General features: G+C 42.2%; 1 protein-coding gene across 1 annotated transcript; it reads left to right on the top strand.

Annotated features, from left to right (window-relative positions):
* The first annotated feature begins 2,533 nt into the window (after positions 1-2,533).
* LOC106603847 (gamma-aminobutyric acid receptor subunit alpha-6) lies at positions 2,534-23,301 on the top strand. The gene is made up of 10 exons (XM_014198035.2): positions 2,534-2,964; positions 3,106-3,233; positions 3,697-3,764; positions 4,557-4,777; positions 5,235-5,317; positions 5,415-5,558; positions 5,932-6,084; positions 12,291-12,544; positions 16,746-16,999; positions 19,455-23,301. The coding sequence occupies exons 1-10, from the start codon at positions 2,876-2,878 to the stop codon at positions 19,465-19,467; spliced, it is 1,407 nt and encodes a 468-aa protein (XP_014053510.1). The 5' UTR covers positions 2,534-2,875; the 3' UTR covers positions 19,468-23,301.
* The last annotated feature ends 2,219 nt before the right edge of the window (positions 23,302-25,520 follow it).

Genomic DNA, 25,520 nt, shown 5'->3' on the forward strand with positions numbered 1-25,520 from the left:
GTTGAAACCTCTGCTGTATTGACCATGGTCCTCCCTCTCTAATGATCTGTGGTTGAAGCCTCTCCTGTATTGACCATGGTCCTCACGCTCCTTAATGATCTGTGGTTGAAACCTCTGCTGTATTGACCATGGTCCTCACTCTCCTTAATGATCTGTGGTTGAAACCTCTGCTGTATTGACCATGGTCCTCCCTCTCCTTAATGATCTGTGGTTGAAACCTCTGCTGTATTGACCATGGTCCTCCCTCTCCTTAATGATCTGTGATTGAAGCCTCTCCTGTATTGACCATGGTCCTCCCTCTCCTTAATGATCTGTGGTTGAAACCTCTGCTGTATTGACCATGGTCCTCCCTCTCCTTAATGATCTGTGGTTGAAACCTCTGCTGTATTGACCATGGTCCTCCCTCTCCTTAATGATCTGTGGTTGAAACCTCTGCTGTATTGACCATGGTCCTCCCTCTCCTTAATGATCTGTGGTTGAAACCTCTGCTGTATTGACCATGGTCCTCCCTCTCCTTAATGATCTGTGGTTGAAACCTCTGCTGTATTGACCATGGTCCTCCCTCTCTAATGATCTGTGGTTGAAGCCTCTCCTGTATTGACCATGGTCCTCACGCTCCTTAATGATCTGTGTTTGAAACCTCTGCTGTATTGACCATGGTCCTCCCTCTCCTTAATGATCTGTGGTTGAAACCTCTGCTGTATTGACCATGGTCCTCCCTCTCTAATGATCTGTGGTTGAAGCCTCTCCTGTATTGACCATGGTCCTCACGCTCCTTAATGATCTGTGGTTGAAACCTCTGCTGTATTGACCATGGTCCTCCCTCTCCTTAATGATCTGTGGTTGAAGCCTCTCCTGTATTGACCATGGTCCTCACGCTCCTTAATTAATAATGCTGTGCCAATTTCATGGTGCTTAAACTTTATTGTCATGGATGTGGATTATGGCCCTGTGTCATTTCAATGGTGGCATTACATAGCATGACAAGCAGATTCACACCAATGATATCTGAAACAAGCTCCCTTCCTAAGAGGCACATTGGCTCAGAGAATGGCTTCCATTAACGCTAAGTGAATCATATTATGCAGTAATGTTTCATATAATGTTGATTCAACCGCTGCCCTTGCTTATGTTACTATCACTATGGCCTCTACAACTATCAGTGCTGCTTCTAGTATTATCAGGGCCAGGAGATTTAGCTGACCATGTGACCCATGCCATATATTTAGAGAATTAGGCTTATTTTTGGAATTGTGAATATTGTTTTGATTCTAGACATTCAGTTACATAGCATTGTTTAAATGTTACCCATGTAATGTTAATGGGGAGTTAACATCGCTGCCATAGAATGTGGTAGTGTCAAGTAAATGCATCATAATGCAGAAACCACATTGACCCAACTCTCTACATACAGGACTCAGGCCCTAGCTCTTACTATGATTAGTGTGCTGCTGTAAGTGACTGGGTTCAAACTCAGATCTCCTGCACCTCCAACACTGTGTTAGCCCGCAGAACTAAAACCAAGGCATTAGCTTAGGGAGCTAATATAAGTCTCCAGGCCTCTTACTATAAATAAAACAACTATATCATTGTCATACATACAAACACATATCTTATCATGCCTATTCTCTTGACTGCCGCGGTTTAACACATTTTTCCAATGTCCACATAGACACAGCATTACACAGTGCACCACATCTTGAAGAAGGTGGGTGTGCATCAACAGCATTATATAAGTTACATATTGAGTACAATGAGACCAGGATAGTGGGATTTCGTTGCATAACTCATGTATAACTCTTTTTAGGCTTTTCAAGAAAACATGCTTTAGGTCAATTATACATATGTGGAATGTTATACCCTTAATGGATATGTCAAGTTTAACAATAAAATATAGTGTGCCACGTTCTGTACAGATTAACAACATAGAAGATAAGATTAATCAAACGCTTGAGCCAAAAATCAGAGTATATCTTGTGGCAGAGAACTTACCTGAACTAAACAGCATTTAATATTTAACTGCACAAATCACTTTGCTCTCACATTTGCCTTTGTGGTGTATTAAATAGTGCTTTATTTCTCATTTAAAATGAGACCTACAGTTACTGTACTAATCATAAAAGATCTGTCCGTATAACTGTGATTATATCTTAGTGGTATAACACAAGCAATACTTTTGTGGTAACAGTCACATTTGTGCCAAATCGAGAATGAACTGACTTTGACAATGTCACTCCAGGTCAGTGAAAGCTTGGAGCAAGCCAGCAAACCCCTTCCCACTCCAGCCTTGCCAACACCACCACCACCACCACCATCAGCACAATCACATGCACCATCCAAGGTGTATCTGTTTTTTTGATTTCCTATTTGTTAGCCCACATGCTGATGTGCAGGAGATGTGAAGGACAGCACGTGCAAACAGACTGTCACAGGTGTGGAAATGGAAACAGCTAAGTTGGACATGACCAAGTCCAACATGCAATAATGGAGTGATGCTGTTATCTCCTCAACTTTATTAGGAATTATGATCTGTAAAATGCTCTCCACCCCAGAAATTGAAACCATCTCTGGTGCAATCTCTTCCAGGAGGATATTTGAGCCTTTTCCAAATCTCCAAACGGGTCCAAACTAATTCCCTGCCAAAACTATCAGTGGATTTCTTCTTTCTTATCTCCCATAATGCCTTATTCGATTATTGTCAATGCCCTCCGTGCCTGCTCTTCTTCAGTCTCTTAAAACTCTTTAGTTTCTCAACTGAGCGAGTCAGATGAGGCGCAGCCGCACTGGGGAAGTCGAGCAGGACTGGCGCAAAAGCCTTCTCGTTTTTAGACTAAGCCGTGTGATCAGCGTTTTGTATGGTTTTAAATGATGGAATATGGAAATTATAACAGTTGACCACGGCTTTGTGGCTGTGGAGTGTTTACGAGGCATGGCTTTCGTTTTCAATTGTTTTTTTCTGTCCTGGTGAGTACAAGTGAACTCATTTCCCCCCGACTTTACGCGTGTTAGAATGTTGATAAATGTACATTATGCAACTTTGATGCAGTAACAAGTTGTATTGAGTAGAATAAGCCACCAGATAATGAATATGCACTTTGTCTACAGTGTGAGCAATGTTTGGGGAAATCATGTGAAATCAACGCAAACTGAGAATATCTATTTGGATAACATCACGCGTGTATTGGATAGATTACTAGATGGATATGACAACAGACTGCGACCTGGATTTGGAGGTACAGTAATACATATTTAATACTTCTAACAGGTTGTTTGATAATGTGTGAAATTCAAGTCTACTCACGTAGTAATAAAGTTTTCCTTTCCACAGTAGTGAGGCGCCTATGTTCCAGATAGAGCATAATTCTTGGTCACTGTCCCATCGTTGGAAGCTGCTTTTAGTGTCATTAATATAACTGTCGAATTTGTGACATCGAGTGTCCAGGCAATTAATATAACCCACTGACCACAGGGTTTCTTTCTCACAAATTGCTAAATTCCAATCCTACTAAGGGATATTATTGTGCTGACGTGTAATAGCCAAGAACTACAGGTCAAGTAACTGTAAACTAGAAAAGTGATAAAATTAACAATAACATCGTTTTTATCCTGTCAATATCTCACATCCTTCCATTTGATTTTAGACTGAAGAGTTGTGTTTATTTATGTCTTATGTCAAAACAACATTTATCTTTGTAGGTCCAGTTACTGAGGTCAAAACAGACATCTTTGTCACAAGCTTTGGTCCAGTGTCAGATGTTGAGATGGTATGTGGCCTCATTACTACTTTATCCAGTCCACTTATATAACACAAAACTCCAGAGTGTTTGCATTTATTTATATTTCAATAACACATACTTGTGTTAGTGCAGACAGGAGAGTATAATTGCTTGGTGCTCCCAGTCCTAGCATGTCCGTCCACAGCCTCAAGTCATATTCCTACCAGCCTTCATTATTCTGGGCAGGATGTCATTATTGCAGCTTAGGGATTTTAATCTGGTTGACAATCCCTGTCAGTGAGGGTCCCGAGCCGGCTGAGCGTTTGATTTCCATTACACACTATATTATTTTTCACAGCATCTAAAACCCACTTCTGGTACCATGTGATCCACTAGTAGCCATCCCATAGGCAGTATAGATAAGACCAGAGCTAAAAGTATTCCTGGTTTGAAAAAGCCATTATCCATTGAGTTTTATTTCATTATATATGGCAGCTAAAAGCTGAACTGCGTACACATCAAGAAATTCAAGAAAACAAAGTAAATCAATACTGTTTGGTTAAAATTTGGATCATTCTTGGAACCTGTAATGAAATACAGTCAGTTTTTCTTAGTGGAGAAGTTGAGAAATATGGACCTGCACAGTACTTCAACAGATCAAAAACAACATGTAGGGAAGACTCTAAAATATTTAATATAGTAATCGTACTTATTATTGACATTTCATTAACGTAAATGAGGTCACTGACATACTGTAGGCTATGTACTGTACTGTACAGCAATGTCATCGTTAGCATATTAATTGATTGCTGATTTGATTTCCAAACTGCAATGTTGTAGGAGTACACTATGGATGTATTTTTCCGTCAAACGTGGATTGACGAGAGGTTGAAATTTGAGGGCCCCATCGAGATTCTGCGTCTCAACAACCTCATGGTCAGCAAGATCTGGACACCGGACACATTCTTCCGGAATGGCAAGAGGTCAATCTCTCACAACATGACCACTCCCAACAAGCTGTTCCGCATCATGCAGAACGGAACTATCCTCTACACTATGAGGTACTACTGAGTCACAGCCATCCAGGTCCAAAACAGACCTGTGTAGGACAGTCGTCTGTGTTCTACCGGACATCTATCTGAGTATCATACAAACACAGTCCTGGCTATGGTTTAGCGCCCGGCATTCTCCAACCAAGTTCCTGGAGAGCTACCGTCCTGTAGGTTTTCGCTCCAAACCTAATCTAGTGCACCTGATTCTAATAATTAGCTGGTTGATAAACTGAATCAGGTTAGTTACAACTCGTGTTGGAGTGAAACATACAGGACGGTAGCTCTCCAGAAACAGGATTGGAGAGCCCTGGTTAAGTTATTTGTGCGATACACGTCAACTTACCCAGGCATATCTCTATCAGTACTGCTTTGTTTGGCCTGGTACGTGATCAGTTGTAGATGATCATAGGTGACCATTACTACTGTACATAAGGTGTGTCCAACACTCTTTGCCATTCCATTGCAGATTGACAATAAACGCAGAGTGTCCCATGAGACTGATGAACTTCCCCATGGACGGCCATGCCTGTCCTCTCAAGTTTGGTAGCTGTAAGTTGTCCTTCATAAACCTCAGTCAGACAGATGGTTCCACCAGGCTAGCTGGTGATTACAGAATGACTACATTATCTTTATTTTTGCTGTCCAGATGCCTACCCCATGAGTGAAATTGTGTACACATGGAAAAAAGGACCACTGTTCTCTGTGGAAGTACCAGAGGAGTCCTCCAGCTTGCTACAGTACGACCTAATAGGACAGACAGTGTCCAGTGAGAGGTTAAAATCCAACACTGGTAAGAATAGATTCATTCACTTAACGCTTTAGTAATGCTTAAAGAAATAAGCTTCAAAAAGAACGATGCTAACAATATGCATACCGTATGCTTATGGCTTTGAATGAAGATTTCAATCTAAATCATTTTTTTATTTCTAAATGAAATTTTCATTTGAATCTATGCTTGTTTGGTACACATTCAAACTGCAGCATTTGACATGTGCTAGAGTATGCATGTACTGCATGTACGATGTCTCCCTGAGAAGTTCACTGTCTCATCTGTTTTCTGTAGCACAAATCAGTTTTGTGCTCTGTGTGAAATGCTGATTTGCCAATGTGTTTGTTCGAAACTCTCTGTGCCCACAGAAAGTATTCCATTTGTTTTCTGACAGGTGAATATGTAGTCATGACTGTTCACTTCCACCTGCAAAGGAAGATGGGCTTCTTCTTGATTCAGACATACATCCCCTGTATCATGACCGTGATCCTGGCTCAGGTCTCTTTTTGGATCAATAAGGAATCGGTTCCTGCACGAACTGTATTCGGTAGGCCTCCTCCTGATCTCCACCGTTACTCCATTGTCTTGTCCACTATGCTTACGTTACAAGGTAACCCCTACAAGTCCCAATATAAGTTGGAGTTCCCTTAAAGTGATATTTACATTTACATTGTACATTTTAGTCATTTATCTAGGTTGGACAACCACATAGCACTGTCATAGTAAGTTCATTGTTCCTCAATGGAGTAGCTATCAGCAAGGGGGCACGTGCAAGTGTTAGTTCACAAACAGTTTTTTTCAACACCAGAGCCTCTTTAAGATAACAAAACAACTAACCTTGGATAACACAGTTTCATCACGCATAACATGATCTATTCTGTATCCTTTTATGTAAATTTGGTGAAGGTGTTGTACTTCAGTATTTTAATGTGTTTTCTTGGCAGGACATGGTAATGGTTTGCATTATGTAGAGTGGTACTAGAGAACATAGGTAACACAGTCACATGGTATCTCTTATGTCTTCTACCTCTTATCTCTATTCCCTCCCAATTGGATCTGAATGAATATTAAAAACTGCTTTTCTGAAATCGGTCAAACCCGGGCAGAGAGCGGGGGGATGTTGTTTACTTGAACTTGTTCTGAGGAGTTGCAGGTTCCGGTTGTTCCCATTACATCATGCTACACTTGCTTCAGCCTCTAGCCTCAGGAGCAGAGCGCTCTTAAGTTTCATTTGCCATCCTTTTGATTTTCAATTTAAATTTCCTCAGCTACATTTTTGTGTGCAGGAGCGGCTGCTGGCCTTTGTAGATTATGGCTCTGTTTGGAAGCTTGTCAGCATTTTGACAAGCCCACACTGAGGAAAAAGATACCAATCATTAGTACGTGTTCAAGTTGGGCCCAATATGAGACGCACATATGCAGAAAGTCATTAACCTCCCACATCCTGCTGCTTTCATTTGGCATGGTAGCGGGAGTAAAACGCTGTGGAGATATTGGAGTGTTTTTAGTGTGAGCATGGTGTGTCCTTTATGAGGCTGTTGCATTCAACATATTGGATTTTCCCCAAACCCAAGAATGACAGGCTTTATCTTCACAGTTTACACGTTTTTTTTTTTTTGGCCTTAAGAAATTCTATGATTAAGAGATTGTAAATTGCTTCTGTAAATACAATGTATTTTAATGCTTTGCTGGTGACACAACAACAGAACAACAGTAATATGGGGCACAGCGAGAAGCCAGTAGCTAAATAAGTTGTGGTAATGCACTGACGTGTGCAGATGGAGAAAGAAAGAGACAGAGAGCTATGTAGAAGCACTCCATCAGGGTTAAAGCACATTAGGCATTGTTGTTGTTGTGTGCAGCTTCGCAGGCTGGCTTTCTAAGAGCTGAAAGTCTCCAGAGCTGAAGTCTCACAGACTTAATTGAGTGGGCCTAATTTGTACCTTGCTTTTTGCCTTTAAAAGCACACGGATGCCTCAAGCTCTTCATTTCTTTCTCCTGTCTTTATCCTTCATTTCCTCCTCCTCCTCATCCTCCTCCCTCTCTCTCTTTCTCTCGCCTCCTCTGCTTTTTTTCCTGACACGATTTCTCCCATACCCTTCTTTCCCAGTGCGTGATCATTTAACAAGTGCTTGAGTTTGACAATTGTTGGCAATTGTGGGGGTTTTATGGAGAGTTGCTACTGTAGCTAGCTTTATGGGGAGTTGGTACTGTATCTAGCTTTATGGAGAGTTGGTACTGTATCTAGCTTTATGGAGAGTTGGTACTGTATCTAGCTTTATGGAGAGTTGGTACTGTATCTAGCTTTATGGAGAGTTGGTACTGTATCTAGCTTTATGGAGTGTTTGTACTGTAGCTAGCTTTATGGAGAGTTGGTACTGTATCTAGCTTTATGGAGAGTTGGTACTGTAGTTAGCTTTATGGAGAGTTGGTACTGTAGCTAGCTTTGTGGAGAGTTGGTACTTTAGCTAGCTTTGTGGAGAGTTGGTACTTTAGCTAGCTTTATGGAGACTTGGTACTTTAGCTAGCTTTGTGGAGACTTGGTACTTTAGCTAGCTTTATGGAGAGTTGGTACTTTAGCTAGCTTTGTGGAGAGTTGGTAACTGTAGCTAGCTTTATGGAGAGTTGGTACTGTATCTAGCTTTATGGGGAGTTGGTACTTTAGCTAGCTTTGTGGAGAGTTGGTACTTTAGCTAGCTTTATGGAGAGTTGGTACTTTAGCTAGCTTTGTGGAGAGTTGGTACTTTAGCTAGCTTTATGGAGAGTTGGTACTTTAGCTAGCTTTGTGGAGAGTTGGTACTGTAGTTAGCTTTATGGAGAGTTGGTACTTTAGCTAGCTTTGTGGAGAGTTGGTACTGTAGTTAGCTTTATGGAGAGTTGGTACTTTAGCTAGCTTTGTGGAGAGTTGGTAACTGTAGCTAGCTTTATGGAGAGTTGGTACTGTATCTAGCTTTATGGGGAGTTGGTACTGTATCTAGCTTTGTGGAGAGTTGGTACTTTAGCTAGCTTTGTGGAGAGTTGGTAACTGTAGCTAGCTTTATGGAGAGTTGGTACTGTAGCTAGCTTTATGGAGAGTTGGTACTGTAGCTAGCTTTGTGGAGAGTTGGTACTTTAGCTAGCTTTGTGGAGAGTTGGTAACTGTAGCTAGCTTTATGGAGAGTTGGTACTGTAGCTAGCTTTATGGAGAGTTGGTACTGTAGCTAGCTTTGTGGAGAGTTGGTACTTTAGCTAGCTTTGTGGAGAGTTGGTACTGTAGTTCGCTTTATGGAGAGTTGGTACTTTAGCTAGCTTTGTGGAGAGTTGGTACTGTATCTAGCTTTGTGGAGAGTTGGTACTGTATCTAGCTTTATGGAGAGTTGGTACTTTAGCTAGCTTTGTGGAGAGTTGGTACTGTATCTAGCTTTGTGGAGAGTTGGTACTGTATCTAGCTTTATGGAGAGTTGGTACTTTAGCTAGCTTTGTGGAGAGTTGGTACTGTATCTAGCTTTGTGGAGAGTTGGTACTGTATCTAGCTTTGTGGAGAGTTGGTACTGTATCTAGCTTTATGGAGAGTTGGTAACTGTCATTCAGAGCTGAAGCAGCACTTAAATGCATTGAAACATTATTACATCCACTTAAATCTACATGTTCCCCTGTGCAAATGAACTGTGTAAATATCAAATTGACAAGAGCATAGCAGGCCAGTGGTCAATGACCCTTTTCTTTCCAACTGTTTTAGCTTTTGAAAACGATCTCAGTGAAATTATATCTGTACCTTGTTAATGGACCATCATAGAGCTTGTAAGGGTCTTTAGTGTGAGCCCAAAGATTAAAACGTACTTTAAATACATGTGAGAGATGTATTACCGTGGTTGTATGTAACACACCTTGTATCCATGGGTCTGTTTGCATGTTGAATCTCCACAATGTAATTCATTGCTTAGATAACTGTTGTCACACTAACTGTAACAGATTCAGGCTCAACTACATTGCCTGTTGTTGCTGTTGTTGTTGCTGTTGTTGTTATTGTTGTTGTTATTGTTGTTGTTATTGTTGTTGTTATGCAGCCAATCAATTTCCGTAGTAGCCCTGCCTCAGATGAACCTGACCATAGTATTACTTAACACTTTCAATCAATGGCAATTTATTTGTACTCCCTCGAAACATAACTTGCAGTGATCCACTTGAAAAAAGCATCTCCATTCTGGAAAAGGTTGTACAGATTGAGGTTCGCTATCGATTTATATCAATATACTGTACAGGTGCAGTAGTTTATGAAAACTTTTGCTAGTCTAATAATATTAGCAGTCTCTTCCCTGTGTTATGATGAGATAAAATGGTCATGGAATTGTGAAATCTTGTACATCTGGAGATTCCTGTCTGTGAAGTCACTTGGCAGTCCAATGAGCCTTATACTAGTAGAAAGTATTTCAGACATGTACATTATATCAGCTGTATAGCACACTAAATTGCTTCATATAATCAGTGAACAGGACAGCTTTTCTACGTACTCTCTTCATTATCCAGGATTGGGACTTCTATTGCTCTATTTCCCTGTAAACTTGTTCCGTGTAAGCCTTTGTCAATTTCATCTGTGTCCCTCCTCATCATCATCATTACTGGCCGCTCCTGCTCATTCCAGGCCTGCTCGCGGCCCAGCCATTATTGTCTCCCTGAGAGGAAACTACACTACCCGGGCAACTCCTTCCAACCCATATCCCATTGATCACCATGTGTCAACCCATGCAAGTTGTGCTGCTCTGAAACCATCATCATCATCATCATCGTCACTAAAAACAGGCCATCCCATGACCAGTAAACACGGTGGATGGTATGACAAACTTAATCTCCTCCTCTAACCTTCCTTGACTTGTAAGGAAGTCAGAAATTCAAATGGATTTGTGTCCAAGATGTAACAGGAACAGTAACAGTTGACCCAAAAGAAAAGTTGACCTCATTTAGATGGATAACCAGCAAATAGACTATTCATCTTGAGAGTCAGCAACCAAAAACATGGCTTAGTTTCCTCAGCTAAAGCTTAGTATTAGCATAGTTGCATGCACAAATCAAGACAAATGCTAGGATGTTTCCAAATAGCATGCCTAAGTGACCTGACTTTTATTTGTTTTAGGCCAGCTTGTTAGGAATATACTTCATTACCACAGGCACTTCAGATGTTGGATCTTAATTTGCTCACGCTGTTAAAAGATAACTTTTCTGCAATGCAGGAAATGTAACATTTGTACTGTATTAGAGGTTTAAAAAGGCTTCTGAAGTTGTATTAAAAATCTCTGACTTGATTTTCCCTTACGAAAAATGTGTCAATCCCAATAAAAATGTCCATTAATTATAATCCACATAATAATTCACATTTCCTGTTGTGGCAGGATTATTTTCCTGCTGTAGCAACCTGGCTCAAATTAAGATCCTATATCTGTACCGCTCTTGTGTTTGCATGCAATGATGCTAAGGCTAAGCTGTGAGAGAGTAAACTAAGCCATGCTTTTGGTTGCTGCCTCTCAGGATCAATAGATTATTTTGGGTGTACACTGTGCTACTTTCATTACACTGTATGATTCACTATTGATAAAGTGAATACACTTCAAATATGGGTGAACTATTGATTTGGACTTTTTAACATTTCACTGGCCATTTATTTTAATACTATACAGGTCTCATGATGTATCAATATTGTCAGAACACATTGGTTTGGTTTCTGAGAGATTGACATTATAATCCTTCTTGGTATATAAACAATGGTGACCCTCCATCCAAAGGTGGGGGCAGAAGGTATCCTAGCAGTTAGAGAGGCAAGCCAGTAACCAGAGGGTTGCCAGTTCAAATCCTTGGTCTGACAGAAAACATCTGTCAAGAAATGAGCTGGCAACAGGAGGGTTGCTGGTATAGAATTCTAGATACCATATCCTGCTGTTGTGCCCTTGAGCAAGGTACTTAACCGCCCTCAACAACCGTTCCACGGTAGTCACATTTCGGTTGGACCTTGTGTACAAATCACGAATAAAGTGATCTTAAAAGGACAGTGAGTGATACAAAGTGCTTAGCATTGAACTTGGACACAAATTAATTTCTGAATGAAAGAGCAAGTTTATTGGTTGAGTAGTGCATGTCTAGACGTGTGAACTTGTTGCCGAAGGCTAGAGATTAAACATCATGCCCACAAATTCAGTATGGCATCAATTACCATCTAAATGATCAATGGGCTCTGAGGATTTTGTGTAATGCAATACTAATCTTCATTTTGTAGGTTGCTATTGATTAAGTTGTTACAGTATCCTCAGTTACATATTAACGAGACAGTCTAATCTGATGAACCAAAGGCATAAATGTTGCTCAATGTTCAGTAATGTTAGATCTCAGTCATGAGAATTACAACAGAAATAATTATCTGAAAATGTATGATAAGGTTTAAACTATTGGGATCATAGAAATAACAATTTTCAGGCCAAATGACATGCTTGAATAGACCCTTAACTATTTCCCCTTAAGCTATTCCTTTGCATGTAAGCTCGTGTGTTCACATTACACTGCCCGCACAACAGCTCTAACGCAAACCATTGGATGGTTGACCCTCCAACCCCCTCCACTTCACTTCACTCCACTCCATGCCCTGACAATCACCACTCAACAAGATGATGGGCTGGTACCCTGGAAACCCAGCCAGCCAACCCTGGGGCTCTGGGATGCAGACAACAAAATGGCTGCCATGTCCAGTATCTCTGTCTAACGTTTCTCTATGTGCCCTGTGTATGCCAGGCATTACCACAGTGCTAACCATGACCACACTCAGCATCAGCGCCCGCCACTCTTTGCCCAAAGTCTCTTACGCCACGGCCATGGACTGGTTCATCGCTGTGTGTTTCGCCTTCGTCTTCTCAGCCCTCATTGAGTTTGCCGCAGTCAACTACTTCTCCACGCTGCAGGCCAACCGGGAGCTTCGCAAGGCGGCCTCCATTAAGGCAGCCCTGGAGGCAGCAGAGGCCGGGAGGACCGACGGGGAGTCCTCTTCGGTAATCCACCTCTTCCCTCTCTCCTCGTTTTACACTCCTCCCCCCTTCCCTTTCCTCCCATCTCTGTGTCCCTCTCACCCCCCACTCCTAGCCTGTGACAACAAGAAGATTTGGCGAGAAGAGACAGCCAGTGGCTTCGTGAGCACAGATTATGTGAAAGGAATAGATTAAGGGAATATCCAGGCAGATCATTACAGGCTCACAAGAAGCCTAGAGGGGACAGGCAAGCCCAATGCTTTTTGCTTCTGTGGGAAAGAGACTATTATTAGGTGGCTGCACCAAATATATGAACTAAATAGTCCAATTGGGAGGAGTTCTATCTCTCCATCTGCACCATTTTGAATTACTATCTATTTAAAATGCAGACAAATCTTAATGACCTGGATAATATGTTGTTGACTCGTTCTGACTGGTTGACTGATTGTAGACTGGAGAAGATGTTGTTGACTGGTTATGACTGGTCATTGACTGGAAAAGCAGTAGTTGACTGGTTGACTGGTTGACTGGATAAGATGTTGTTGACTGGTTGTTGACTGGTTGTTGACTGGATAAGATGTTGTTGACTGGTTGTTGACTGGATAAGATGTTGTTGACTGGTTGTTGACTGGATAAGATGTTGTTGACTGGTTGTTGACTGGATGAGATGTTGTTGACTGGTTATGACTGGTCATTGACTGGAAAAGCAGTAGTTGACTGGTTGTTAACTGGATAAGATGTTGTTGACTGGATGTTGACTGGATAAGATGTTGTTGACTGGATGTTGACTGGATAAGATGTTGTTGACTGGTTGTTGACTGGATGAGATGTTGTTGACTGGATAAGATGTTGTTGACTGGATGTTGACTGGATAAGATGTTGACTGGATAAGATGTTGTTGACTGGTTGTTGACTGGATAAGATGTTGTTAACTGGTTGTTGACTGGATAAGATGTTGTTGACTGGTTGTTGACTGGAGGAGATGTTGTTGACTGGTTGTTAACTGGATAAGATGTTGTTGACTGGATGAGATGTTGTTAACTGGTTGTTGACTGGATGAGATGTTGTTGACTGGTTGTTGACTGGATAAGATGTTGACTGGTTGTTGACTGGATAAGATGTTGACTGGTTGTTGACTGGATGAGATGTTGTTGACTGGATGAGATGTTGTTGACTGGTTGTTGACTGGATAAGATGTTGACTGGATGAGATGTTGTTGACTGGTTGTTGACTGGATAAGATGTTGTTGACTGGTTGTTGACTGGATAAGATGTTGTTGACTGGTTGATGACTGGATAAGATGTTGTTGACTGGTTGTTGACTGGATAAGATGTTGTTGACTGGTTGTTGACTGGATAAGATGTTGACTGGTTGTTGACTGGATAAGATGTTGACTGGTTGTTGACTGGAGAAGATGTTGACTGGTTGTTGACTGGATAAGATGTTGACTGGTTGTTGACTGGATGAGATGTTGTTGACTGGTTGTTGACTGGATGAGATGTTGTTGACTGGTTGTTGACTGGATGAGATGTTGTTGACTGGTTGTTGACTGGCTAAGATGTTGTTGACTGGTTGATGACTGGATGAGATGTTGTTGACTGGTTGTTGACTGGATAAGATGTTGTTGACTGGTTGATGACTGGATAAGATGTTGTTGACTGGTTGATGACTGGATGAGATGTTGTTGACTGGTTGTTGACTGGTTAAGATGTTGTTGACTGGTTGTTGACTGGATGAGATGTTGACTGGATAAGATGTTGTTGACTGGTTGTTGACTGGATGAGATGTTGTTGACTGGTTGTTGACTGGATGAGATGTTGTTGACTGGTTGTTGACTGGATGAGATGTTGTTGACTGGTTGATGACTGGATGAGATGTTGTTGACTGGTTGTTAACTGGATAAGATGTTGTTGACTGGTTGTTGACTGGATAAGATGTTGTTGACTGGTTGTTGACTGGATAAGATGTTGACTGGTTGTTGACTGGATAAGATGTTGACTGGTTGTTGACTGGATAAGATGTTGACTGGTTGTTGACTGGATAAGATGTTGTTGACTGGTTGTTGACTGGATGAGATGTTGTTGACTGGTTGACTGGTTGTTAACTGGATAAGAAGTTTTTGACTGGTTGTTGACTGGTTGAGATGTTGTTGACTGGTTGACTGGTTGTTAACTGGATAAGATGTTGTTGACTGGTTGTTGACTGGATGAGATGTTGTTGACTGGTTGTTGACTGGATAAGATGTCGACTGGTTGTTGACTGGATGAGATGTTGTTGACTGGTTGACTGGTTGTTGACTGAATAAAATATTGTTTAGTGGTTGTCTGGTTGCTGACTGGATAAAATGTTGTTAACTGAGTCTATCAGCTCTTCCTTGCTTGATGTTTATATTATACACTGATGTCAGCATGCTAAAATTCCATTGTTGAAATTGGATTACAGAGAGGACACAAGCCACATTGATAGGATAACCTGTGTATTATAACAATATCACACCATTAATCCTGCATGTTCAATCTCACCAAAACAAAACAATGGCACCGGTATTGACATTTTATGAGTTATCCCATCAATCTCTAGCTATATTATGGCAGCATGCAAAACAATGTAATACGCACTGCATAAGAATCTGCTCTGATTCTGAGAGCCAGCAGAGAATTTGAGCCTGCTGTCGTTTCAGAAATAGCTGCAGTATTAAAGCCACATGGTCCCTGCGTGGTTTCTCACCTCCGTCAGACGCGCACAGCATTCAGCAGCTGACATTTTCAGCTCCAACCTGGTCTGTGATGGAAGCCAGTCAAATTATGGCCCCGGCTCCACCCCACTCCACCCCAACCAACCCTCCCTCTGTTCCTGCTACTCACACCACCCCTACCAACCCTCCCTCTGTCCCTGCTACCCACACCTCCCCTACCAACCCTCCCTCTGTCCCTGCTACCCACACCACCCCTACCAACCCTCCCTCTGTCCCTGCTACCCACACCACCCATACCAACCCTCCCTCTGTCCCTGCTACCCACACCACCCCTACCAACCCTCCCTCTGTCCCTGCTACCCACACCACCCCTACCAACCCTCCCTCTGTCCCTGCTACCCACACCACCCCTACCAACCCTCCCTCTGTCCCTGCTACCCACACCACCCCTACCAACCCTCCCTCTGTCCCTGCTACCCACACCACCCCTACCAACCCTCCCTCTGTCCCTGCTACCCACACCACCCCTACCAACCCTCCCCTCTGTCCCTGCTACCCACACCACCCCAACCAACCCTCCCTCTGTCCCTGCTACCCACACCACCCCTACCAACCCTCCCTCTGTCCCTGCTACCCACACCACCCCTACCAACCCTCCCTCTGTCCCTGCTACCCACACCACCCTTTCCAACCCTGCCTCAGTTCCTGCTCCATACACTCTGCTGATCTTAACTTGCCATGCATTTTTTATACACTGAGTGTACAAATCATTAAGAACACCTTCCTAATATTCAGCTGCACCACCTTTTGTTCTCAGAACAGCCTCCATTAGTTAGGCACTCTACAAGGTATAAAAAACATTCCACAGGGATGCTGGCCCATTTTGACTCCAATGCTTCCCACAGTTGTGTCAAGTTGGATTGATGTCCTTTGGGTGGTGGACCATTCTTGATACACATGTGAAACTGTTGAAAGTGAAAAACCCAGCACCGTTGCAATTCTTGACACAAACCGATGAGCCTGGCACCATCTGCGATACCTCATTCAAAGGCACTTAAATATTTTGTCTTGCCCATTCACTCTCTGAATTGCACACATACACAATCCATGTCTCAATTGTCTGAAAGGTTAAAGAAGGATTTTTAAGCTGTCTCCTCCCCTTCATCTAAACTGATTGTGGTGGATTTAACAAGTACCATCAATAAGGGATCATAGCTTTCACCTGGATTAACCTGGTCAGTCTGTCATGGAAAGAGCAGGTGTTCCTAATGTTTTGTACACCTAATGTATAATGTTGTATTGATGAATTAATCAATTACTCTATCTTTTATGATTTTTGTGCATATAACATACTGTGTTGTTATGGGAAATGGATTCAATTAAAACTGTGTTTTACCAAAATTAAACCCAACTCATTTCCTATTTTATTAATCTTAATTGCCAATGACTTACTGACGTTCTGGTCATAGATTTACTATAGATTCTCTCACTCCCCCCCTCCACCGATCTTTGTGTTGGTGTACTATACAGGATGCCAGCAGTATGCTGAAGAAGAGGATAAACTCCACGCCTCACTTTGAGAGGCCAGCGGAGGTGTTCCCTAACCCTCCAGTGAATGCCCAGGCCTTCCTCCAGCAAGGCTCAGCCGTGCCGTCCAACAACTTACTGACTGGCACCAGCATCATAGACAAGTACTCGCGCATCCTCTTCCCTCTGTCGTTCGGGGCCTTCAACCTGGTGTACTGGATTGTCTATCTCACTAAGGACACCATGGAGATGACAAGGTAAAGCATGGCTCTTGCAACGCCAGGGTTGTGAGTTCGATTCCCACGGGGAACCAGTACTGAGAAAATAAAAGTATGTATGTGTTGGACTGAGATCAAGTTGGTTGTTCTCATCCTTATAGATGTTCAATAGCCAATGGGAGATGATGAATTATGGAAGAGTGGCAGGTTCAGATCTAATTGATATCTGCAGTTTGTCACAGCTGTTACTCATACGCACAGGCACTCCCACTTCTTATGTGACACCTGAAGCTTTCAGTCACAACACTGTAAACATTCCGTATGCAGTGATATTGACATTGCATAGAATCCAGCTTCCTCATGGCTTCTGAGAGTGGTTTGTCAAACACAGATTCCTGGGTCAGAGATTGCTTTCCTACTTGAGTAGGAAGCATTAAGACACCTTCCGCTCATCTCTCTTTTCACCTGACAGCATCCGATTGATCATTGAATGCTACACACCACAGGCTGCCAAGGTATAGGGCTGCTTTAAAGACACAATAGTTGCCTCATGTCAAGGCAAATGGATTGAAATGAATGTGCTTTTGCGTTTATGAATAGTGGAACTACTGTACACTCTGGTTGAGGAAATGGCCCTAGTATTGTACATGTGGAGTGTGTGTTGAGTAAAGATGTGTTATGCATATCTTTTTTTATTCCTAATGCATCAAACATGGGATTCTGAGAAGTTGACACTTGACAGGATGGAGTAGCGTAGCGTGTGCAGCGCTACCGTTACACCACACACACAGAGGGCTTTAGAACAGCAGTGGCTCGACACCAGCCATTAACTTGGATCTTATTTTGCTTTACTGATAGCCTACCAGGTTTGTACGTGTGTGTTTTCTCACTGAATATAAACGTAAGGTGCCTCAGGCCGATTACATGACAGTGATAAGAGCTGACTAAACTCAGAAAAAAAGGGTTCTAAAAGGGTTCTTCAGCTGTCCCCATAGGAGAACCTGTTTTTGTTCCATGTAGAATCTTCTGTAGAAAGAGTTCTACATGGAACTCAAAATGGTTCTACCTGCAACCAAAAAGGGTTCTTCAAAGGGTTCTCCGATGAGGACAGCCGAAGAACCCTTTAGTGTTCTAGATAGCACCTTTTTTCTAAGTGTGTAGGGTTTGTTTCTGACTATTGATATGGACTATAAGTGACCAAGCAGTTAGCTACATACGCAGCGGGCAGCGTAGTGAAAGCCTAGGCGGTCCAAAGCACTGTGATCAAAAATAGAACAACAACCAGCCATTGAAGTGAGGCTCTCAGGATATGTGGATATGGTTCATTCTCCAAGTGCAAGCCATTGTCAGCTTTCAACTTCCTTGTTTATACAACCGCATTACACTGTATAGTTTTCCATGTGCTGCCTCCCGCCAACCTGATCTCTGGCTCTGGGAGCTGTACATTCATCCTAACCCACATGTCATTCGCATCTCTTGAAAGCCCCCTTTTTCATTTATGGGAAATACATATATTTTTCTGATGACGCCTGCCACTTAATTGAATGCAGTTATCACATTATCAGTGCATTCCTCCTTGCAGCCTCACTTTTGTTAGACAAGTCCCTCTGAAGAGGAACAGGGAGAAAGGCTCTTTAGAGGAGCAGAGCCACAAGACACGTTGGTATAAATAAATAGGATTGGGTCTTGCTATGTGTCCTCTCCTCTTTATTGCCCACTGGAGTACCACACTTGAAAAACAGCTCTCTCCTTGTCTCTCATAAATCAAAACACTAAATGTCATTTTTAACTCAATTCCTATTTTCCAGCACAGACCATTGCCATAACTTTGGTGTAATGATCATTCAATCACTGCATTTTAGGCAGAGACAATAGGGGGCCAGTAAAACTGTTGTCCAATATAAAGCAATAGAGTTGTGTTTATGATTACATTTAAGACATCACACCAGTGTCCATGCACACTACCATAGGAAACTGGAAACAGATATTCCTGATGACAATAAATCCAGTACTACACTGTTCAGGAAGGCTGTGCTCACAATAATCCCCTGGTTTGACACATAGACGGAGGAGGCGTAGGTGTGAAATAGCTGGCAGAGTGTCCCAGGGAAGAAATTATAGAGGCGGACTAGTTTCGCAAGGTCTTTGTCGACAGCCCATGAGCAAGGGATTGATTCAAATATACGCAGGCCCCTGCATGCCAACCCTGGGAGGGGAATGAAATTAGAACCCCTTTAGTGTGCCAGTTCACACTGCTGGTTGGCTGCTGTGCCATGTTAATACACACTCCATCTTCCTCCTGCGTTAACAAGATGAAAGCAGAGCTTTATTTGTTTTCAAAATGCGTCACATGTTGCCCCCGCACATTCCCAACCCCCTCAGTACGCCCTCTACTACACACAGCAGTGTCTCTGTTCACTTGATGTGACTGTGGTTATAACCTCTCTGTTTTTTTTCACATTCTCTTCTTGTCTTTCCTGTTTTTCTGTTACAGGGACAGCGTGTGAGCCACCTGCAGGAGTGAGCCCCCTCACTGATCACATACGCACATGGATACACACACACACACACACACACACACACACACACACACACACACACACACACACACACACACACACACACACACACACACACACACACACACAATTGTTATTTTTATGCTGCCTCCATACATCATTTCAGTGTGTGAGGTTTTGAAGGGCTTTGCCAACTCTTGACCTGGGAGCTCATGTTCACTCATAGCTTGGGCTCTCAGTCTATTTAAGAAAGGTATTCAATCTCTTTGTCTCTCGCACATCCCTCTGTGTCTTCCCCCCTGAAGAGACAATGTGCATTTGAACTTCTCTTCCATGTGTAATGCCCTTTCCCTGTCGCTGCCTGAATCAGTGGGTCTTTCCAAGAAGTGGCTGAGTGTCTGCCACAGGTCTGGAGGCAGTGGAGGCTCTTTGTCTGTATAAAATGACACACGGCTTGGCACCGTCTACCCTGGACAGTACTGGAACACACCTGAGGGGAGTAATGTGTACTGACTGACTGACTGACTCTATCCTCCCAATTTCAACATAGCCATCTTTCTCTATTTTTCGGTTCATTGGTTTATATTCACTCCTCTCATGGAACATTTCTTCAAAGGGTTCTTATTGGTTCCTCAACAATGTTCCCTCAAAAATGTTAAGGCACTGAGCAAATTTCAGGTCTGCTGAGTGCAAAATTGAATGTTGTGAGAATTCTGTGCAATTTCCAGCACGAGTTTACTGTGAACACTGAGGCTGTACCCACTTTAAGTTATAGTTTTAACAGTGGCCAAATAGGCTACTGTGGCTATTTGATCATAATGTAGACCTACCAGAGTGGCCTACCATCAAAAACAATGGAGAACATACATCCCATAACATTTTAACATGGAAATAACTGTTATATTGTTTAGCCTACGGTAGCAGCCAATTTGTGGTGTTCAATGTAGGCCTACATTCCATGAGACTTTTGAAAAAACATGCAGGGCTTGACATTAACCTGTTTATCCACTTGTCCTTCAGACAAGGAGGTGACTGAAAATGTTGTTCTGTTGTTTGTTGCAAGAATCCACTTTACAAAATAAAATGCATTATTATTCCCATACCATTATTACAGAGAATCAGATAAATTATGCTACCCTCTGCCTATTGGCTACTTAGTTTATTCAAGCCTGTCTCAAAATACAACACTGCCCCTTTAAGACAAAAAAAAGCTCTTTACCTGACTCGCTTTTCAAAGATGATCTTTTGTGCTCTTGTAGGAAACAATCATTCCCCTATTGCTGACTACAAATGATCTATAACTGGGCTAACAACTCACTAACTAGCAAGGTTATGAACAAAATGTGCACATGTGGCTACATGCAGCTCTTGCTTTGATCTCAAAACAAGCTCATCTACTCACGACTGCTCATGCTGTTAACATAGTCCAGTTCAACGTAAATGGCACAGATCCATTTATGGCAATGGTTTATTTGCATATAGGCCTGCTGCAGCTCTGTTTGGTTATGCTGCACTGGTCTGTGTAGTTCATTTTGTTTTGGTATGTTGCATTGAAAGTGGCTAATATTGCATTGATTCGATCACAATTGCCACAGTAAAGGGAAACGATAGTGTTAACTAACAGAGAAACATCTAGAAAGTTGAGTGAAGTTCAATCTCGTGCTTCTCTCTGTGGGCTGATATTTCTTCTTCGCGGCAGTCCCGGGGAGCTGCGTAGCAGTCTCTGGGCTACTGCTCGCCTGCAGGCAGCTTACAATGAACATTGTTCATCACATACAGTTTAATATTCACAGTTACAGACACACACACACACACACACAAACACATAGATACACACACACACACACACACACACACACACACACACACACACACACACACACACACACACACACACACACACTCATTCACACACACACACACACACACACACACACACACTCATTCACGCACACTCATTCACACACACTCGCACAACCACACACATACACACTCGCACAACCAAACACACACACTGTCTTGGAAGACAGTAAAATCATTGGCCTCTCCACACAGGTCATAGAGCCATCACAGGGCCTGTATTTGTTGCCATCCACCACCTCAAACTAAACCCTGGACTTTAAGGCATTCACAATCTTCTTTCCTTGCTAACTTTACTTGTCTATATTTGGCGTATCGGATAATACAAATATAGTTCCCTGGCAACAGCCTGCCTCTCAATCAATGGATGTATTCTTTAATGTCAGTGCTGTGCTGTTTGTGTTCATGTTTTCCCTTTTTGTACTTTTATGTAATTGCATCTGTCATGATTGGACTGGGAAGGATGCTAAAGTGGTTTGTGGTTGGCAATTATTCATTAAATGGCAGCTTTACATTTAATTTATAACTGAATCCCCTCATAAGCAATTATGCAAAATGCATTAATAAATTAGCTACTTTCTGGATTTACATGTGATTATGCACCATTTCCAATTAAAATAAAGAAGTAAACCATTAAATCCACACGGTAGCGCCATCTAAATATATCCAACATTGATATGTGTGTTTATTGGTTATTCATGACAGTGTCGTTCCACTGGTTGCCTCCCTCAGCAAAACATATTGCAGCTTATCAACACACTTCACCATCACAACACTATCAAGCATCTCTTTCACTGTTTCATAAAGTCTATTAATATTCCTCCAGTTTTTATGTCCCCCTCCCAATATTGTGAGAACTTTTGCTAAGAAAAAGTAGAAGGACTGCCTCTGTAGCTCAGTTGGTAGAGCATGGTGCTTGCAAAGCCAGGATAATGGGCAGACCACTCATACATAAAATGTCTGCACGCATGACTGTAAGTCGCTTTGGATAAAAGCGTTTGCTAATTGGCTTATATTATATTATTATTAAATGGAACCCTCCTCTTCTTTTGATGTGGAGTCTGGGGAGACAGGACACTCCAGTGACTACACTGGAAGGCCCTGGAAGGGACTCCTTGACATTAGACTGGCTGAATCTTAACAAAGAGGCAAGGAAGTGGCTGATGTAGAGCATCGACTGAATAGCCCTATTGAAAGGGCTATTCAGCTGAATGAAACGAGAAGGGTATCAATGACCTTATTGATTTCCCTCAACCTGCCTGATCATCTTCAACTCACTGGTCTATATGGGGGACCAGCACTAGCATGACCTGTGACCCTTTAGTGTCCTCCTTAGGAGTTTGGAGTGTGGGGGTTGTGAGTGTCGAAGACCATGACAACATTATATTTCACTAAAGGCATGGGTTACATTGATTTCTAACCAGTATTATTTGCTCGTTTTTTTTATTCACAGGCTAAGAAAAGTGTGAATATGAAGCAGTTTTATTTTAAACACTGCTATTTGTGTATATTTGTGAATATTTCATGATCAATGTATTTATAGACTTATATTTTTATTTCTTGGGAACCCTGCTTGACGGCTGTTATCTTAATTATTTGTACTGATCGGGGCTGGGTTTCCCATAAACATCGTATCACTAAGATCGTCTTTTGTTCATTTAGTTTCAATGGAATTAAGATGCCCTACGATGTTTTTAGGAAACCCAGCCTTTAAATGTATTGCAGCGTTTGTATATAATGATATTTTAGCAAATGATTTTGTGCACACACATTATATTCTCTATTCTGCACATTGAAATCCATTTGTTTTTATTTCCCCTTGGAGCCTCCGTTTTTTTTATTGCCATAGAAAACAATATTTTGGTGTTTAGACATTCTGTAGTTTTATTAACAATCTCCACATAAATACTTTCCCTCAGGATTGTGCAAATATTATCATGTTTAATAAATCCAAATGATGTATGTGTGTTTCTTTCCTTGTAAAATGCACAACCCGCAATTCAAAACATTATGTATTCCCTTTCAAGCAATCAGATAGCAATGTTTGTGCAGTTGTTTATGGGTAATATGGCAAACCCAAAATATGTTCCTTCAGCTCTTTTTAGTAAGCCCTTTACTCCAAAATATATGACTTTCCATGACCTGCCAGAAACATTTTCCCTCGAGGAATTCAAAATAACACAACGCCACACAATGACACCAAGTTCATGCCTTCTTATCTGACAAAATAACAATGACATATAGGAGGAGAGATGGGTCAAGACAGAAACTCATGAAAGAGTTATGATTCACTTTTACGAAACTCCCTTCAATTTTATTTGTTCTCTGAATGGATTTACAATAGACCTGGGCTTACAACATGATGCACTGGCTTCGAGCCAACGTCTAACCTCAAAGTCAGTATCCTGGAGGGGATGAAACAATGTAACAGAACTAAAGAATGAGAAAGGAGGTCAATATAAACCAGCTACAGTACATCTCAGGCATAGGCACTTTTCATTCATGTAGGTAGTGAAGGGGATGTTCCTATAAGAATATACAGTACATGTATTAATATAAGCCATTTAGCAGATGTTTTTTAATCCAAAGCGACTTGCAGTCATGCGTACATCGATTTTAGGTGTGGTTGGCGCCAGGGGGAAAGGAACTCACGACACTTGGCGATGCTCTACCAACTGAAGCACACAGGACCGCAATAGAATCCCGCCTCTCTTTCTATTCTCTCTGTCATACCATCGTGAAAGCAGCTGCCGGGCAGAGGAGTGTGAGTGAGTACGAGAGAGAGATTTGCTAAGTTCACTTGTCCTCTTGTCTGGACCACGGGACGCCCATGCGCTCCAAAGCCCTGGGTTACCCTCCTCTTTGGTCAAAAAGGGTAGAGTGCCACCTATTGGTGCACAGCCCGTATCCTACTACATCTTGTTTGCTCCGCACAGGCTCACCATATCCCTTGTACACACACACACACACACACAGCTCTGCTGTCAGGCACTACATATGCAGGCGGGCGGGATAATGTTGTTTTTGTGTCTACTTTCTGTTTTTTTATGGTGAACTTTTGCTGTAGTAAGTGAACTCTACTTGTAACGAGTGCTGTTGTGCTTTCTGGAGCGAGATTGATAGGTGTAGTTGGATAGAGACCAAGAGAGAAGACGTTATCATCCCTGACCCCCGACCCCCGGAAGAAGAAAAAAGCCCCACGCGGTCAGGCACAGAGGCATAATGAGCGGTGTGGATGGGAGGCAGGCAGACAGTAGAGAGCTGCTGTTGTGTCTCGGGCTTCGTCACACTGAGCTTCCTGATGATTTCCACAGGCCTGTCAGAGCGCCATATTAGGCCCATCATATTCACTCAAATGCCAGACTGTCACATGCAGTCTGATTCATCAACTTCCCTGACACTGTCAGAGCCAGAGAGAAAGAGGGGGACGAGCCAGCGGAGGAATCGAGAGAAAGAGAAGGATGAATATATTTTTTTTAAGCATAGATGCAGAACTCCCACTCTCTCGTGCCTGAAATGCCAAGCTGGTGCTTGAAAAACATGACTGCAAACCTGCTCCATCCAGGGACATCAAGTGTCACACACACGGTTACACATAGCCCGGCAGTGCTTCCACAATAACAGAGCTAAATAAAGAAAAAGACAAGAATGTGTGGCGCCTTTTTTTTGCCAGATTTTAACAAAATGATATTTCCGTTTATTCTGATATATGAAGGAATTACCACTGTATCCTCTGTATGTATGGATCACCAATTCCATGTCTTCTGAGGAGGTACAGTAACTTCTGGTGATGTGTCTTTGTTGAAACTGAACGTCCACACACTAAGAGTCTGCTATGATCATCAGGCGTAACGGGCAGCAGGTAGCCTAGCGGTTAAGAGCATTGGGCCAGTAACCGAAAGGTTGCTAGAGCAAATCCCAGAGTCGACTAGGTGAAAACTCTGCCGACGTGCCATTGAGCAAGGCACTTAACCCTAATTGCTCCTGTTCGTCGCTCTGGATAACAGTGTCTCCTTAAAGAGAAACATGTAATAACCTCTCTATAAATATTAACAACGTGTCCCCAAACCAAGATTATTCCTGTACGTTCTAAGCTATCAAAAATGATAGTCGCGCATGCCTTCTGTTTGATTAGACAAATAATTCCTGATTTAATTTATTATAGAACAGCATGCTCTGAT

The sequence above is a fragment of the Salmo salar genome, chromosome ssa04 (assembly GCF_905237065.1).
Source record: "Salmo salar chromosome ssa04, Ssal_v3.1, whole genome shotgun sequence".
In the NCBI taxonomy this organism is placed as follows: domain Eukaryota; kingdom Metazoa; phylum Chordata; class Actinopteri; order Salmoniformes; family Salmonidae; genus Salmo; species Salmo salar.